This window comes from Sturnira hondurensis, unplaced genomic scaffold (genome assembly GCF_014824575.4).
Source record: "Sturnira hondurensis isolate 20B ecotype Veracruz unplaced genomic scaffold, ASM1482457v3 Scaffold0022215, whole genome shotgun sequence".
In the NCBI taxonomy this organism is placed as follows: domain Eukaryota; kingdom Metazoa; phylum Chordata; class Mammalia; order Chiroptera; family Phyllostomidae; genus Sturnira; species Sturnira hondurensis.
The window spans coordinates 2,757,011-2,774,600 of record NW_028094846.1 but is presented as its reverse complement, the minus strand read 5'-3'; the positions used below and the strand labels follow the sequence as shown (position 1 = coordinate 2,774,600).

Sequence of the window (17,590 nt, the reverse complement as noted above, 5' to 3'; positions counted from 1 at the left end):
AGCATGCTATATAAATCCTATTTTTTCCATTGAGAAAGCTATGATACAGGCATAAATAAATGCTCTCGTGTAACAGTTATAGGAATTAGGAAACTGTGGCACTGACACAGGAATCGAGCCATTAGTTGGAAAGACAAAGTAACCAAGTCAATGTATTTAGCAAACGTTAACGTGGCACGTTAAGCCACAGAGAAATGAGCAGACTGTTCAGTAAATGGTCCTGGGACAGAGGAACAGCCATGGATCAGAATTATGCTGTAGCTCCACAGCACACTTTATATGGCGAAAAAAAAGCTACAGAAGAATTAAACATATAATTTTTGCCATAAAATCATAAAACTATAAGAGGAAAAACAAGAGAAAACGTGCCCCTGGTCCTGGGAACGATAAGGCCTTTCTAAGCGTGAGCTCACAGGCTGTAACCATAAGTGAAACTTACCACAAAACTGAAACACAGACAACAAACTGGGAAAGTACTTGCAGAAAATGGGAGTTAAATGGTATTACCCTCTCCTAACCCTACAACAAACAACGCCCTCTTCTAAGCCAGCACGAACGAGAAAGCACCGAGGTGGGAACCTGCGAACCACACCAAGGACGGGAAGGGCGATGTGCAGAGACGGTGAGTGCCGCCCAGTCTCCAGGGCATCAGTTGCTAAGACCAATGTCCTCTTCCCACGTCATCGTCTTGCTAAGCCTACAACTGCCTCTGAAGTAGCTTCTCTTGAATGCACCGTCTTCAGGTGAGAGAGAACTGGGACTTAGGTTCAACAACTGTCAAGTTCAGGGTCTAAGCTCTTAGTGGGCTCTACTAAGTGGGCCCCATCGGTCATCAAAGAAATTACGCCGGGGGCAAGACACCGTGGTGGCAGAGATGGAAAATGGGGCATCCTCTCCTGAATTTTTTAAGGCTGAGTATGGAATCCTCTGCTGATCAGGAAAAAAACCCGAATTTCTTCTTTGGTGAAGAAACAAGAAACTGGTGAATGGGAGAACGTAATTCACGGCTAGTCTCTAGGGAAGGAAAAGTAGTACTCAGAGGAAGAGTGGGACCACACACTCTTCTCTAAAAACAGTGCTCCAATGAGATTCTCTATGAGAAATCTGCCCCTTCGGTCCAGAATGATGAGCCGAGAACAGACCAAAAGAGTAAGGATGGCAATCTTCTGTGAGCCTAAATCACACACTAAGAACAGGCCATGAACACCCTGACTTTAAAAAGCAGAGGTCAAACATGGGGGCTCGTGAGCAAACCCTACCGACCGTACCTCCAAACGCACATCCAGAACCCGGTCTCCTCTCACTACTTCCCTTGCTCCCAACCTGGTCCAAGACAGCGCCACCTCCAGCCTCGCTAACGCCACAGCCTGCCATCTGACGTCCTGGCTCTTACCCACGGCCCACGTCTGCCCAGCCACAGCATGTCCCTTGTCCTTTCAAAGCCACACCTCACTTGCTCGGCTGACCGTACCTGCCCCTGCTCCCTCCTTCGAGCACCCGCTCCGGCCACCAAGACTGCCTCTCTCGCAGACCCTGGCACATCGAGGGCCTACTCCTGAACAGCCCATGCTGACCCCTTCCACTCCTTCCCCTGGCTGCGGCTGCGCATGCGCGTGCGCACGTGCGTGCGGCCCCTCCCTCTCACCCTCCAGAGATGCTGCCCCTCCCTGAGGCCCGCCAGCCACCCTCCCCTGCCCCCCTTCCTGCCACAGCCCTTAGTACCTTCTAACCCATCCCACAGTTCACGTGTTTATCCTGTGTGCGTCGGTCTCCCCCACTAGAACGTGAGCTCCTACAGGCCAGAGACGTTTAGTCTGTTTTTTTTCACTGACTCACTCCTCGCGTCTACAAGCCTCTGAAACATGGAAGGCATTCTATGTCCAGAAATGCTACTTAACCAAAGATTTTAGTACAAAATACATACACACATAAACACAAATGGAAACCAAATGAAATACATAAATATTAATATGACCATATATGAACAGATAATTATGTTAATAAGCAATATATAGCCACATCATATTTATACATATTATATTTATACTAGCATAACATATAATTATATTAATATGTAATTGTGTTAATATGTTAATTATACAGAATAATTATTATTCTATATTATTATGTAGAATAATAATTATACATTATTCTGTATAATTAACACATTGGTTATAAAATGACTGACATAATTAATACATAGTATGTGATTACAGTACTATATAATTGATCGTATTATATATTAAGAAAGATCATATTATCTCTGTATTAATACTAATATAGTAATAGTAACGCATTCAAGTTAAAGATTTTGGAGGCAATCTGAAGCAGAAGCCCACAAGACAGTAGGAAAGGATATAAAAAGCCCATGTAACTTGAATTTTTTTAGAGAGTAAGATTTAACGAGAGTAATGATCAATCAATAAAATCAGAAACATCATTAAGGAGAACCTATACAATCATTAAATGGAAACAAATGTTCTTTAAAGTCAAATATACAAGTTAAAAGGAAATGACACCCTGGACATCGGCCCAGAGACTGCACAAGCGTGCTCTCTCTCATGTGGCTGTAACCGGGCAGACGACACAAGACCCTTTACAAACGGTCCGGCAGTGTCTCTGACCCAGACACAGTTCACTGCCGCAATACACCGCACACCAGCGCTCTGAGAGGCAGGGGAAAGCCTGTGGACAAAGATACTCATTGCAGCCATACTGGGTAAATTAGAAAAGGAAGGCAGAGTCACTGCCTGGTTAAAGAGAGGCGGTTAAACATCTCTACCTGATTTAAAGAGAGGTGGTTAAGTTCCTCTACCTGACAGCTATTATGCAGCTCATACAACAGCATTTACGAAAGCTAACTAGTAACCTGTGAGTATTTATTATCAAGTTAAGTCAAATAAATGCAGGGAGAGTAGAGTATATCCAACATGATTAAAATGATGTTTTACAGCTCAAAACAAAAATCAACACACACATATCTACACGTATCTACACACAGAAGCAGGACTGGAAAAAGCTCTAGGCTTGTTATCTTCACACTAGTCTACAGTTGGCGAACTCTTGTTATCTTCTGCGTTTTCTATCGGGAGGAACAGCCCAGACCAGCAACATCGGCATCACCTGGGGAGTTTCAGGAATGCAAGCTCTGGGCCGACCGCTCCTCCAACGGAACCCGCTTCCTCGAGCTCTCCGAGCGGCGCCGGGGCACGCGTTGCAGCAGACGAGACAGACGGTGAGGTGCTACACAGAGAATCTGACACAGTCCTACAACATGGCCAAGAACAGCTCACAAAAGCGCGGACTTACCATTCGTCTGTAAAGTCCAGTTTTATTGTGCTCGCGGTTGTCCCCTCTGTGCTGTAGTGCAAACTTAAAACGGGTTCACCTGTCCCTGGTTGGGGGCTCAGCTTTTCATTACTGTTATCTGAAAATTGCGTTTAAAACATTTGAAAAAGTCTCTGACACCAGTAAAAAGATGACATTTCCTAAAATTTCTAAAACTTAAATTAGGTTGTCCTGCTCATAATTCTCACATCTGCTAAGGTTCTCCCATCAAGTGCAAGGGCAAGCGTTGCAGAAACACTCACACCCCCAAGCGGCACCGCATCACGTTCTAGCTCTGGGTGCACGGCTTCCCTGGATGCAGATGGCAGTCAAACACATTTGAGAACCACTAGTTCATCATTAGGGAATCAAAGAGTATCGGCATGCAATGGTACACATTACTTAAAAGACATGCTCAGGAGTTTCTGCTTCAGTTGCTACGGTGCCAAGAGTGACCACCATGGGCTCCTCCGGCGAGACCGAGATGACGCGAGGGCCCCGAGAGAAAATTCTTTCACATTCACACTTACAAGGAGGGAGAGGGTGGCAGGACTTAGTGTGCTGTGTAATTTTCTAAAACTCTCTGTTCTGATCCTGTTTGGGGTACTTCACCTCCTCCTCCTGGCTGATCTTCTAAGGAATTTGACCACTAAGTTATAAGAATCTACAAGTGATTTCCATGATATACATCTATTTCAATGAATAAAACTTTTGTAAAATGGCAAATAAAATCTAGAAACCCTACAGGAACTGATACATAACACTTCAAAGCCATGCTCCCCAAGAGGACATGGCTATTCAAGGACAAAATTACACAGGGCTTTGAAGTTTCTCTGTTTATGGTGAAGACCAGCTTGGGGAGCGTTAAAACGCACAGGGAGCGCAAACTGCCACATAATCAGCGTGTCACTTCTGCCAGTGCCTTGAGGAAAGAAAGCTCTTCCGGGATGTACCTGTTCTCTTGATGCCAGTTCGAGAAGTGATACAGCAGCACTGAAAATAAGCTTTGTCTCGAAACACAACAAAGGCAGTAATGACTTAGTAAAACCCAAACAGCTCTGGCTTTGTGATTCTCAGGCGTACGTTGCAACAAAGGGCCTCCGCCTCCCCCCTCCTGCCGGGAGACGTGGGTGCACTTGCTGTGAGGGGACCTCAGAGAACCCGGGCTCCGGCGTCCGTGCTGAGGCCGGACAACTCGCGAGGCTCCGAAGCAGCACCGCGGCAGAACGGAGAAGGTTCTCTCCAACAGGCAAGAAGCCAGGCTGATGTCAACACCGCCTTTACCTCTGCCTTGGGAGGGGCCCTCTCCAACAACATCGGTTTCTACTTGAAAATAAAAAGGGGAATGAAGTCTACAGCTCATCCCCCAAATGGTGCAGTCGCTGTTTCTGCACCACGTCTGTGACGGCCTTGACCAAACGGCCGTGGAAGTGAGTGAGCCACGTACAATTTCCAAAGATTCGCTATTGCAGTGTTTTGGAGGGAGGTATTTTACCAAATGGCATTCTGGTTAAATAATTAACAGACCTTTAGCTTACCTAAAATGATAAAAAAATGGGACTTTTAAAATCTCTATCCTCCTGGACTATCTTTGAAAATTTCGCTGTTTCTTAATCATCTGTGCACATAGTTTTCCCTTACTCTTCAGTTAAGGGCCTGAAGTTTTGGCCCCGCTGCTGCCAAAGCCACGGTCACCTGCAGGCGTCTGGAATTGGTGGGGACAGTGAAGACGAGAGACTCGGGGAAACTCAGAGGTGGGACTGGACTAGTTCTTTCATTACCTCCCAACAGTTCCCATAGTGCTTTGCTACGTTCAGTGTAAAGTGAAGGGGGAAAAACAAAACAAACCAGGGCTGATCCTAGATCGACCTGTGTCACAGGAGGGGAAGTCATGAAAAGCCTGTGAAGTGTGACCACTACATCAGAACTCTCCTCTGGAAGGAAATGGAAGAGACAAGTTACAGACGCCCATGTGCTGCGACTACAGAAAAGGAGGAAACAGCCGCGGAGAGGTGAGAATGGGGTGGACACGATCTTACTTAGATATACTGGACCCCACACCACCCCAAAGCAAAAGCTTCCTGAGACGGTCAATGGTCAATGAAAACCTTCCTCACAGTATCTACTACAAAGTTACCACTTACTCTCTCATGAATATAATCTATACATTGTAAATCATGTCAAACATAGCGGTATTCAGCCCTGGCTGGTGTGTCTCGGTGGACTGGGCATGCAAACCAAAAGCTTGTGGGTTCAATTCCCAGTCAGGGCTCGTGCCTGGGTTGCGGGCCAGGTCCCCAGTAGGGAGTGCATGAGAGGCAACCACACATGGATGTTTCTCTCCCCCCTTTCTCCCTCCCTTCCCCCAATGAATTCTTCGATTAAGCTGCTATGAGCGCTCAGCCTCATGTAAAATGGGCCCATCACTGTCTAAGTAGAAGGCTCTGCTTTGTCAGCTACAAGAACCTTGGGCTCCGAGTCCAGGTCCCCCTTCACGCTGCACACACACAGGTCCCTGTGACCAGCGCAGAGCACAGCCCTCTCTCAGACCGAGGCACCAGCAGGAGGAGCTCCCGGGTCTCGAACCCACACCCTCGCCTGGCTCCAATCCACCCCACTGGATCTTCTCAGAGAGAGACCCCTGGCTTACTGGGGAATTAATTCACAATCTGCTTCTGATAAAAATGCATTCTGTGACAAACATCTAAGAAAAAGCTACTTTAAAGAACAAAATTACGTTTCATTTCTACTGAATTTGAAAAAAGAATAGTTGTAACCACACTGATTCTCCCCGATTTGCTCTATTTGTTAGCAGTCAGATCAGCAAACACAGTCCAGGACCCTTACTGCGGAAAGCCTTGCTCCCGTAATGCAGGGGTACACGGTACTACTCAAAGATTCCCTTCAGGAGCAGAGATTCTGACTTGAGCGCTGTAAGGGTCTCCGACTCAGAAGGCCCCTTCGTATGACGAGCAGCCGAAACGTGCTGGGCACGACCGCGCCCCGGGAGCCGTGCGTCCTCCTTCCCCCTTTGCATCCACGCGAGCGCCTCCACGTTTCGGAGGACGAAACCGCCGAGCTGGGTTTCTCTTCTCGAGTCACCCAGGTGTCCTGCAACGCGAAGTTCCCACAGACCCCACTGACCTGGACGTGACTTGAACACAAAGGGGAAAATAAGACTGCTCGGAGAGAAAACTACTTCGATTAAGGAGCGGCCACTGTTCCTGCTGCTGCTCCTCAAAGTGGTCGTGTCCTCCTGCGGCCGCAGGACTGGGGCTCACAGAGTCCCACAGCCGGACGTGACTCTGGCCTCAGAGCACAGGGAGGCCCTGCTGTCTTCCAGGACACCCCGAGTCCGACCTGTTTCCCCCTCTGAAGGCCTTCGGGGACACTGCCAAGGTTCCCAATGGCCACTCTACCTGCCTGATGACTGCGGTCCTTAAAGACGAGCGACGAGGGCGGCTGGGCAGAGCGCTCTCCGTCAGGGCGAGCGACGCTGGCGTAAAGCGCAGGCTCCAGAGCCCGGTAACAGCCACAGAGCAATCAGGACAACCTCCTGCACTGGACAGACCTCGTTCTCCAGGCTTGGAAGTGAATGGTCCACAACGTAAGATTCCTGGCTACAGACTACCACTGTTAATACAATGGCCAGTATTACACTTAAAGGCCCTTTCCAGAAATGCCACAAAAGTTCTTTTGTCAGGTGACAGCATTGGCTTAGAAATTTCAATAGGGGCTGGACTATAGTCTGAAAGCAGCCTCTTTTAACTTTACTTGTTTAATTAGGTGTCTCCCTAGACTTTCAGAGAGGAGCCACAAATTAATTTTTTTCAGTAATGCATGCTTTCATACCATTTTATCTGAGCGTTTCCACTCTGAAATCATGTTCATTTGTGGTTCTACGAAACGCACTCAGAGATGCACAGGGAATGAAGTGTGCCCGCAGTGGCACAGGACACGCTGTCTGGGCAGCTAGGTTTGCACATGGGCTCCTTCCACACCTGGCGCGTCTCCCGGGCCTCCGCATCTTGCCTGGCGAACGAACGTCCATCCCCAGGCCCACGTCTCCGCCACTGAGACAGCCTCCTGAGTGAGTCAGTCTCCAGTCAAGTCTCCGCCACCCCCCCTTGGATGAAGCAGGTGGGGCTACACTCCCCAACTCACACCCTCCGCCTGCCTCCCGATGTCTCCACAGAAAACCCAGAAGCTCCTTCCCAACCCGGCCCCCAACCCAAGGTCTTTCAACGGCGTGGCCCGCTCCAGCCCCACTGGATTCTTCCAGCCACTCAAAGGCGACCCCTCTGGCCTCGGCCCACACTGTTCACACCCCCTTCACCTGGCGCGGCCTGACCAGCCTTCAGATCCCCACAGATAGTCTTATTTTCGGGGACGCCTCCCTTGGGCCCTACCAGAAGAGAGGAAGAACCTCTCACATTCCCCATGGAACTGTCACTTCCCATCTGTAATGCTCATCACACTTACATTCCCCATTAATACAGCTTCCACCATAAGGCATTTATTAGTAACAATTAGAACTGCCAGAGTCAATGTAATGGCTATGTCAAATACGCGATCTTGTCAAGGTGACATCAGTAAAAGAAAACTTCAATTTGGTGACCGTGTTTAATCTGAAAAGACACACTTCATGCACGGCAGGTCCAAAATTTGTTTCTCAAATGTTGTGCTTTTGTTAACAACCCAAGGTAAACGAGCACAAACGTCAGTTGCAAACAACCAGTTCAGTAATGTGTATGTAATTACTAAAAGGAAAATGTTTTTTCAGTAAAGTGAGCCATTAAAATTTTAAATTTCCAAGGGACACTTGTGTCCTCGCAGACCACCTCCGAGGGCCTCCTGGGGACTTCCCGGGTCACACACCCACCCAGCCACCTCGGAGCCCCTCCACGGGGATGCCCTCGTCCCCTCAGAGCAGGCTCTTCCTCCTGAAAGCTCTACCCTGGCGGATGCCCCGCTACCCGTGGCTGTCAAAACAGGCAGACGTCGTCCTTCCTGTCCTTTGTGACTCAGTTAGTCTCAAGGTCCCATTGTTCTGTTTTTCAAATATCTAAAAACTCTCTCCCTCCTCCGGATCTCCCACCCCTACCACCTGGGCCTGGGCCTCCCTCGCCACCTGCTGCCGGAGCAGCAGCCTCCGGCTCCCCAACTCTCAGAAAGCGGCCAAAATGGCCTTCCCAACACATGGCCCCGGCCAGGGCTCCCCGGGCCGGCACGATTTCTGCGGCATCCCGCTTCTTACAGAACTCGCGCACTCACTCACTCAACAAACACTTAACGCAGAACACGGGTGGTGTTAAGGCACTGCATGATTACAGTGAATAAAACGACACCCAGAGAACATGCAGGAAGATGGGCGTTGAACAAGCACTCCCTTCAGTGTGTGATGACAAATGCACTGAAAGGAAGTAGGTCAAAAAGGGAGAGACCAGGGGGAGAGCTGCTTAGCCCCAACGGTCCTGTCCCTCCCGAGAAAGTGCCGTCTTGGGGAGGTCTGGTAAGTGGCCGGCTACTTCTGGTAGCGGGCGCAGCAGGAGGAGGGAGGCTGAGGGGGGAGCTGAGCCAGAAGGCCTGGAGGCCTCCTTGGCCAGCGGCGGGTGAGCAAGAGTAACCTGGGATGGGTGGGGCAGGTGGCAGCGAGGGTGCTCGGCAGAGGAGGACAATGAGAAAGTCTGAGGCAGTGGACGACAGGCTCAGACGCACACTTTTAAAAGCGCACTCTGGCTGGGGGTGCAGAACAGACTGCCGGCTGAGTGGAGGGCAGGGGACCCACTGAGAGGCCCCTGCGTCCCCTGCATCCATCCCACTGAGGAGGTCAGTGGCCGAGGACGGTGGCCGGGGCTGCTCTGACTCTCCCAGCGGAAGCTCCCTGCCGGGACTCGCAGCCTGGAGTGCGGGCGTCCTGGCACCTCCGCAGGGCGGCCGGGCGGACCAAAGGGCACACGCAGGCTCGCCCTGTGCCCTGGCCCTGCTCTCCGTCAGCAGCTCACTGCTGCTCAGAGGACTCACAGAGCTACACTGACGACAGTCCATCCAGACACAGCTCCTGCGACCTTCCGTGTAACATCTCCACTTACAGGACTAAAGGACGTACCGTACTCATATGCCCCAGACCCACAGTGCCTCCTGGTTTCTGCCTCCAAACCAGTCTACGGAGTAAAGGCGTCGTCGCTGCTGCTAAAACCCTGGGTGTTATCCTCGTCTCTTCCCGTCACATCCCGTATTGTACGCCGATTAGCTACCAACCTACACTGAATGTAGTATTTAAAATAGTCCGTGGAAATTATTCTGTGACTTTATAGACTATGAATCTGTCTACAAACTCTCTGGTAGTAACATATTCTTTACATTCACATATAGAGAGCAGTTTTAACCAGTAGTAAAATATAATATACAGTGCTACTATAATTGTTTTATCTTATAGTGACTATTCTTCACAGTTAATGCCACGACAGTAAGTGTATAGAGATAGAGCATGCTTAGCTCCTTAGTTCTCAGATTCATTTGCTAACCCACTCGTTCGTTCTCAAGGACAGGGAAACCGACGGCACTACTTGTATAAATAGTAACTTAAGATGGGACGTACAAACGGGGTTTTCTGATTGCTTTAAAATCAGTTTCTGAATTCTTTTCCCAAGTTAAAATTAGACTTCACGCCAAATCGGCTCTTCAGCTACAGTTCAAGTCCCCGTACCGCTCTCAAACGAGCCATCCTACATACGTTAATGCTGAGCCAACCTGAGCTTATGGCTTTAGTGCTGAGTTTCTTTTAATTTTTTTGGAATCATTTGTAAAATCTCTCACCAGGCTTTGTTTGAGGCTCCAAGGCCGACTCTTAACCTCTCCTGCTTCGAAAGGGCAAGTGGGAGGCAGGAGCCACTCCCCACTGACTGGGGTGGGGCCACTCAAACTGCACCCCTTACGGTTAAGGTCCCGGAGCGCAGTCGGAGCCGCGAGACGCGGGAGCGAGGAGCATCACTACAGCGATGCGACCCCGGAGAGTCGCCAGGTCCGCACAGCCTTTCCTAAGTCACCCGCCAGGTAACACGCTAACCTCACACCCACAGTTCTACACAACTTTATGACAGATACCGAGAATTTAAAAAAGTGGGCGTCATTTCTTCTGTTACAGCACCGGTGTGGGCAGAATTCAAAGATGGCACACAGGGCTGCAGGCAGGAATTAGCTTACATACAAAATAGTCTGTACAGGTCAGGAGGGCCCTCCACACAACACCACCTCGGGGAACTCAGCCCGCAAGGCACCGCCCCTCAGACCACTGAGGCAGCAACCCGCCGCGGGCAGGAGAGGGCTGGTCTGGGCGCCGCCTCAGAGCTGGGGGTGGCAGCGGGGTGGCGGCAGAGCACCGCTCCTGGGCACGCACCCTGTTGCTCGTCAAGGGACAGGGATCCGAGCTGTGTGTTAGCCACAGAAGGAGGAGAATCTGAAACAAAAACGAGATTTCCACTTAAAAGTAAGCAGCAGACAACTGCACAGCAAGGTCAAGATCATGTCTATGATTAGAAACCAAAGTACCGGGTGGGGACAGAAGTACTGCGGTGGAGGGGTGCCCAAGCAGCGAGGAGGCAGGGCCATGAGCTTAGGACACGTCACTCCAGGCAAGCCGTTAGCACTGTGCGGAGGAGCAGGGACTGCAGCCTTCCACGCCCATGCACACACCCTTGGCCACGTCCACGCAGCGCAGGCACCAAGTGCAAGGCGGACGGGACGCACCGGAGACGGGGGCCCCTCACCAAACAAGGGCTCTCCATCCCTCTCGAGCCCCTCACCCGCTCCCCACGGCGAGTGCGTCCTGGGGGGGGGGGGGGGCGGGAATCCAAGCAGGAAGTGTGCTCCCTACACTTCGCCGGATGTTGTTTGCTACACGTGGAGCTGAAAAAGCAGCTCAGGTGAAGACGCGAGACAGAGAACGGCTACAAAGTCAGTCTGCACTGACATGACTGCCATTGCAGACACAGGTGACGTGCAGCCCTAAGACACACTGTGGGTATTAAATCTGGACCCCGTGCAGTCCTCGGTTTCTGTCGGTGCCCGGCAGGGGAAAGGCAGGTAAGAAGGCTCGGCGGCCTGGGCTCCGTGCGAGGTCTGCCCTGGCTCCAGGCAGAAGAACACTGTACTTCTGCCCTTTGACACCCGAGTTTCTATCTGAGGTCGCTTTCACAAACGGCTCTACTGTGTGGAAAGCCCTGGTCTGGAGGGCAGGCAGCACGAGGAGGTGGGAGGAGCGCTCGCCTGCAGCGAGCTGCCGGCCTTTACTCCACCAGGTCTGACAGTGACCAGCTCTGTGACACGGAACGACCCGGGCTTCTCCTTTGTTGGGAGAAGACTTCTCCACTGTTAGGCCCGGGCTTCCCCTCGCCCCCTGGTCATCCTGGGGCCTGGCCACCTGAGCCAGGCCCTGGGGAACAGGTGGCGGTGGCTGCTATTCCTGGCATGGGGCCCGGTGTCCCAAGGAGCCACCAAGGGGAATGTGGGTAACGAGCCCTCCCCTAGATGTACACCTGCTCTCTAGCCCCTGAGGCCACACCCCAGTTCTGGGCAAGCGCAGTGTGTCTACACCGACACCTGGCTCCGGGCTGATCGCCGGTCTCCATGCTCAGTGGCGTCTTGACTCCCTCAGAGGTAGATGTTTCCAGTTGAGGGTCCTCAACTCAATAGCTCAGAGTCTTCCACTACATCCCGATTCTCTGCAATTCCGCGCCACTGGACAGCTGTCCTTTGTTCACCTGCAAGTCTGACCCCCGCTGCTGGGACCGCTCAGGCCCGCGTGCCATCATCCGCCTTCTGATACAGCCAGTCGGCGGGCACACGGAGTTGGCGCTGCTAGAACGTGCCGCAGCCTGCTCCTCATCTCAGTGTCAGCCGTCCTCGTCCTGCTCGTCAGCCCTTCGGCAGACTGCCAGGCCAACGGGTCTGCCCGCACAAGGAGGAACGGGGCGGGGGGGTGGGGGTGGGGGCCAGTACTGCAGCCCAAACCCTGACCCTCCGTGCGCTCCCTTCCTTTGCAAGGCTCCTCCCCGTCTGTCCACTTCAGAGTCAGATGCAATAAGCCCGCATTGCTTTGGAAGAACAGGTAAGTTAATTTCTACAGGAAATCAAGATTATATTCTCTTAAAAAAGAATAACAAAAACATGAGTCCAAGGGGAATAAATGTTGGAAAACCCTCCCAGAAAGTGCCCTGTGAAATAGTTCTCACCCCTTCGGATACATTACACACTTTCGTGTGCTCTCACTTAATGACAGAGAGCCCCATAAACCCCCCAAGCAGCCTTCTTACAAATCTTTAATTTCCCCATAAATGTACAGAATGCACAAATCTTATTAAATGAAGTGTGTCTTATTTAATTATTAAAATGAAGTTTAGGGAGCAACGACTCTCTTTAAAAAAAAAACCACCTTGACAAAGGACCATGACCGTCCTCATCTCCACAGAACTGTGTAGTTTTTATTTACTCCTACAGTGTCTGCACTGTGAAGGAAGTCCAAGTTCATGTGAAGACAGAAAGCAGCTGTTAAACTGTAAGCTCGGCCCCACAGCTGCCGCTGTGGACACTGGGGAACCCGGGAACTTGTGCGGCCCCTCCCGTGGTCGAAGCCCTGCCTGACCGCTGCTTCCACACCGTTTCCCCCACGGCTGCCCACGGCTGCCCGGGGACTGTTCCGAGGGCTGCCCGCCTGCCGTGCAGACGCCTGACGTGACAAGCTTCTGCACCAGTAGGTGCCCACGCACACCGTGCCCACTGACTTCTGACTACGGAAATATTTCTAAGCAACCATCAGAAAAGCTAATACTAGAAAACCAATTATTAACTCAATACTGATCGCTTCATTTGCATACTGACTCCGACTCTCTGTGAAACTCCTTCTGGAAAGTACCGCCACAAAATGAAACCCCGACCACGTGGTCCAGTGGTCATTTACTATAAGGTGCAACATGGCTTGTCAGCTTATTGGAAGTGCCTAGAATTATGTTATTTTTAAGGTTAAAACAAACTTTAAGCAAAGCTCATTCAATTATAGCTCAAGGTGTCTCAGGCCAACTATTGTATGTTTCTGAAAAGTTTGTGCTTCGGTCTTGAGAAAGTTCTGTAGCCCTTTGACATCAGAATTTTCTCCTCTGCGGGAAAATAACAATGAATCACAGCCCGCCAGGTACAAAACAAGGGCTCTTTAGCCAGGTTCTCTGGGCTCACACGTGGCTTTTCTCCTCAGTAACACTGTAGCCCTGGGCAAGTCAGTTAACTTCTCTACGTCTCAGTGTGTCCATCTGTAAACTGGACACAACAAGATGGCTACCACACACTGCTCTTGGGCAGATTTAACGAAATGTTACACGTAAACTGCCAGATGGCCTGCAGGAGAGGGTAACTCACAGCATTATCGCTGGTCTGGTGTTCAGAAACACGTACGGAATGAAAAATAATGACAGGAAGCTCTTTTGAAAAATATGGAGCACCTCTCCCACATAAAGTTCTGAGAGAACCCTCACTGCTCCGCTCAGGACTCAAGGTCACGAGGGGGTGCTTGCAGAACTAGGTCAGTGCACTAACGACCTATGTGTGCACACTGAGACCCCGGGTGGAACGTGTCCCCCGGAGGAGCACTGCCCGTGACTGTGGCAGGGACCCAGCAGATCTGAGGTTGTGAATGAAGAACCTGCTGCCCAGGGCCAGGGCCAGGGAAGCACTGATTTTTTCCAATATGGCTCAGTTCTGAAAAGCCCTTTTATGAAAATAATCACCAATGTTCTATAGCCCTAAGGGGTATAAACAATTCCTTTTCCCAATGGCAAAACCGTGCCATAAAGTGAAAAAACAGTTCCTACCTGACCCCCTCTAGGCTGGCTCCCGGCTCCAGTGGGGCGCTACGGCGGTCGGGCCAGTACCAGCAGGCTCCAATGACACCGAGTGGCGCCACTCTGGGCAGGAGCCAGCAACCCATGGCCTGGAACGGAAAGAAAAGAGGGTTTAAAATCAGCCATTCACCCAGTGTCTCTGCCGAGGCTGCGTGCAGCGCCCCCTGGGAGGGACACAAGCAGCTCCTTCCCAAACCCCAGAGGTTACTGGCCCTACAGGCCCTGGGAGGAGTGCGTGTTGAGGCAGGAGGTGAAGACTACAATTAGGAGTGCACTGTTGTGCACGCTGCTCTACTTGGGAGTGTAAACACTTCTTTCCATCCCACGGGCCACCCCGCCCTGCGCCATCTCTGTAAATGAGGGCAGGCCACACCACTTGCGGGGGGGTAACTGGGCACTGGGGCACGAAGCGGCCGGCTGACCTGCCCGAGGGACAAGGTCTCAGCCACGCCTGAGCCCAGGCAGTGGTCCGAGGAAGGCAAACACACCTCTTTGGGATTAAAACACAACACATCACTGGAAGGCTAGAAGTGAGTTACCGTGTATTTCCTGAAAGCCTGGGGCGGGGGAGGGGGGGAATGCTGTTTTTTTTTAAACTAAATAAAGTAAAAATATTTGAAAATAATCTACCCTGGCTTCAAAAATAATTTTTTGAAGTTATAAAAAATTATCTTTCACAGGTGTCGAAATTCTTTCAGAGCAGTTGTTTCAAATCGCACGTCAAGGAGCAGAGGCGCCACAGGGGAGGCCCGAGGACACGCAGGCAGGCGGCCCCCGTCCCCTTCTCCCCCCATCCTGACAGCCCCGCCCACCATGTCACCTCTGCATGTTCGCACTGAGTTTCCATGCGACTGAAAGGGACGTGCAGTTGAAAACCGCTGTTCAAACACCTTTGACCATCTACCTCCGGGAGCTCATTTTAAACAGGAACTTGGAACTGAGGGTGATGCCATTTGGTGCCTTGGAATGCCCTTCTAGTCTTCAGTGGCCAAGAAACACCGGCAGCTAAACGGATGTGTTCTTTCTGGGCACTAAGGGGCATCAGGCCCCACCTACTGAAATGCAGATTCTTTCTACAAAACGATGCATCCCTCTCCCCACAGAAACTCGGGACTTAGATCCATCTCACACTCAGCCTCTCCCCAAAACTCCCATCTGCCCTATATTTCGAAAAGAGAATAAAATGTTTGCTAGACAGTGTAACAACTCAGAAATTCAACAGTTGTGCAAATTTCATGGTTTCCAAATTCCATTACTGTCTCCTTTGATTATCTCATACCTAAAAGATTTAAATAGGTGAGAAGACAACAGAAATACTGTTTACTGACAGTATTATCACTTACTATAAACATATCAAGGTATTAGTGAGAAAATACAGTTTTCATTTATTGGAAATGCACATTCTCTTATTGGTAATAAGTTAAAACCCAGAATGTTAATTCTGATACCTTCTCTACTGATGGATGACTTCATAGTAACATCTAGCATGAGAAATGGACTACTTAATGTCCATAACACACACACACAAAATTGTATCTAATCATTAAGTATAATAAGATGTTCTAATCATTGTTTTTCAAATAAAACTAACTCCCCATTGACTCGTGTAAATTTAATTCCTATTCTTTGTATCTATAATTTGTATATTTCTATAATTTGCGTTCTAAAATGAAGAATTTTATATTTTCCCCTCAGCCAGAATTCACTAAATGGGCACAATACATAGGTTTTGTTAGTTGTCCTTTGGAACAAACTGACAACCTGCTGTTCTTCCTGACAGCTCTTCGCTGTCCAACTGCACCCCGGGACTCAGGGAAGGAACCCAGGGGCGCTGCGACACGGACAGCGCTGCGACACGCCTGTGATGTAGACGCAGGGCCCTGCCTGCAAGTGAGGGGAGCACGCATGGCACCAGAGTGACGGCGGGCCTCCGGTGGCGTCCACGGGCGCAGCCTCAGGGACCCACAGGCGCTGCTTACTCACAAAGGGGAGATACTGCGCTTCTCACCTTCAAATCTAGCAAGGTGTCTACTCAGCTTCAGCTTTTTAAAGATTACCACCAATCGACCGATTACCCAACTAGATACCACTTACTAAAAATGATCCACAGAGTTGGGAAAAGAGCATCTGATTTCAGAGACTATAAAATTACCCTAAAGTTTTCTGATTCCAAAAAGAACCTACTTCACTTCAAATTGGTGATCTAGATATGCAAGGCTGAGCCCCAAATATTTTTCTAATGTCCGCAATATACACTGCTTTCCTGCTAATGTAGACAGCTTTGTTTTATACTCAAATTCACACAAATTTCAGTATTTTAAAGTTATTTATATATGTAAGGGACATGTTTTATCTTCTTTTTTTATTGGTTCCTAGGTTGCCTATTTTTTACTTTTGAAATAATTTAGCTCAAGTTTTTTTTTCTTTCTTTTTTTTAAATATAATTTTTATTTAATTCTTGTTCAAGTACAGGTTTCTGTAGCTCAAGTTTTAAATATAGCACAGTCATAACAAATGTCTTATTATATGCCATAACTGTAATTGAAACACACTTTCTTGATAGTTTCATGAACAGAAAAAGATTTCTCTATAGTAAAACAAAATCAGAGACCCCTTTGCTCGGTTACATTAAAAATCAAGCCCAGTCAGGGCACATGCCTGGGTTGCAGGCCAGTTGCCAGCAGGGGACGCAAGAGAGGCAACCATACATTGATATTCCTCTTCCTCTCTTCTTCCCTTCCCCTCTAAAGATAAATAAACAAAATCTTAAAAACAAAACAAAACCAGGCCCAGAATTTGCTCCACCACCCCGACATTACAGTGATTCAAAGCCACTTTAGTTCACCACACTGTTGTACCAGGTGCTTTTGTTACGTCCTACTCCCTGGAGCAGAGAGAGTGGAGGCTGGCTGGTTCTGCCTGTACACAAACGAGCTCCAAATAATCCACCACAGCCCTCAAATGAACCCTGCACTCACCACTCAGAGCAGTAAGTTGAAGTACAATAGTCACATTGGTATGAGAATGCGGACACACTCTGGGTCCTGAACTGAGTACAGCACCTAATAAAGTACCTACAACACAGGCTACAGGCCACCTACGGTCTGTCTGCACAGAGGTAAGTCGACACGTTATTTAAGGTGTATCTCTCACGAGTTCTTTCACCAGGTGCTTACTGAGCATCAGGAGCTTTCTGACCATGAAAGAACTGGGCCAGTGAAACACTCCAAGAAAAGAGAGGCACAGACAACTAAGGCCTTAGAGTTTCACAGCATTGGGACAGGAACACAAGGCCGTGGGGCGCTTCTGCTGACCTACACGCAAGAGAGGTGACTATGCACAGAAAAAACCAGCAGGCACTGAAAGTGTTC

The 17,590-nt window shown here is 49.7% G+C and overlaps 1 protein-coding gene across 4 annotated transcripts in view; it reads right to left on the bottom strand.

The window, feature by feature from the left end:
- DCAF6 (DDB1 and CUL4 associated factor 6) overlaps positions 1-17,590 on the bottom strand; it is a 71,538-nt gene that overhangs the window by 17,060 nt on the left and 36,888 nt on the right. For 3 of the 4 annotated variants that reach the window (XM_037035269.1, XM_037035270.1, XM_037035271.1), the window contains 2 exons: positions 10,727-10,786; positions 3,310-3,427 (listed from right to left, as the gene is read on the bottom strand). In XM_037035269.1, coding sequence (XP_036891164.1) covers positions 3,310-3,427; positions 10,727-10,786 — 178 coding nt within the window. The remainder of the gene's footprint in view (positions 1-3,309; positions 3,428-10,726; positions 10,787-17,590) is intronic. The other variant, XM_037035272.1, reaches the window with a different exon arrangement.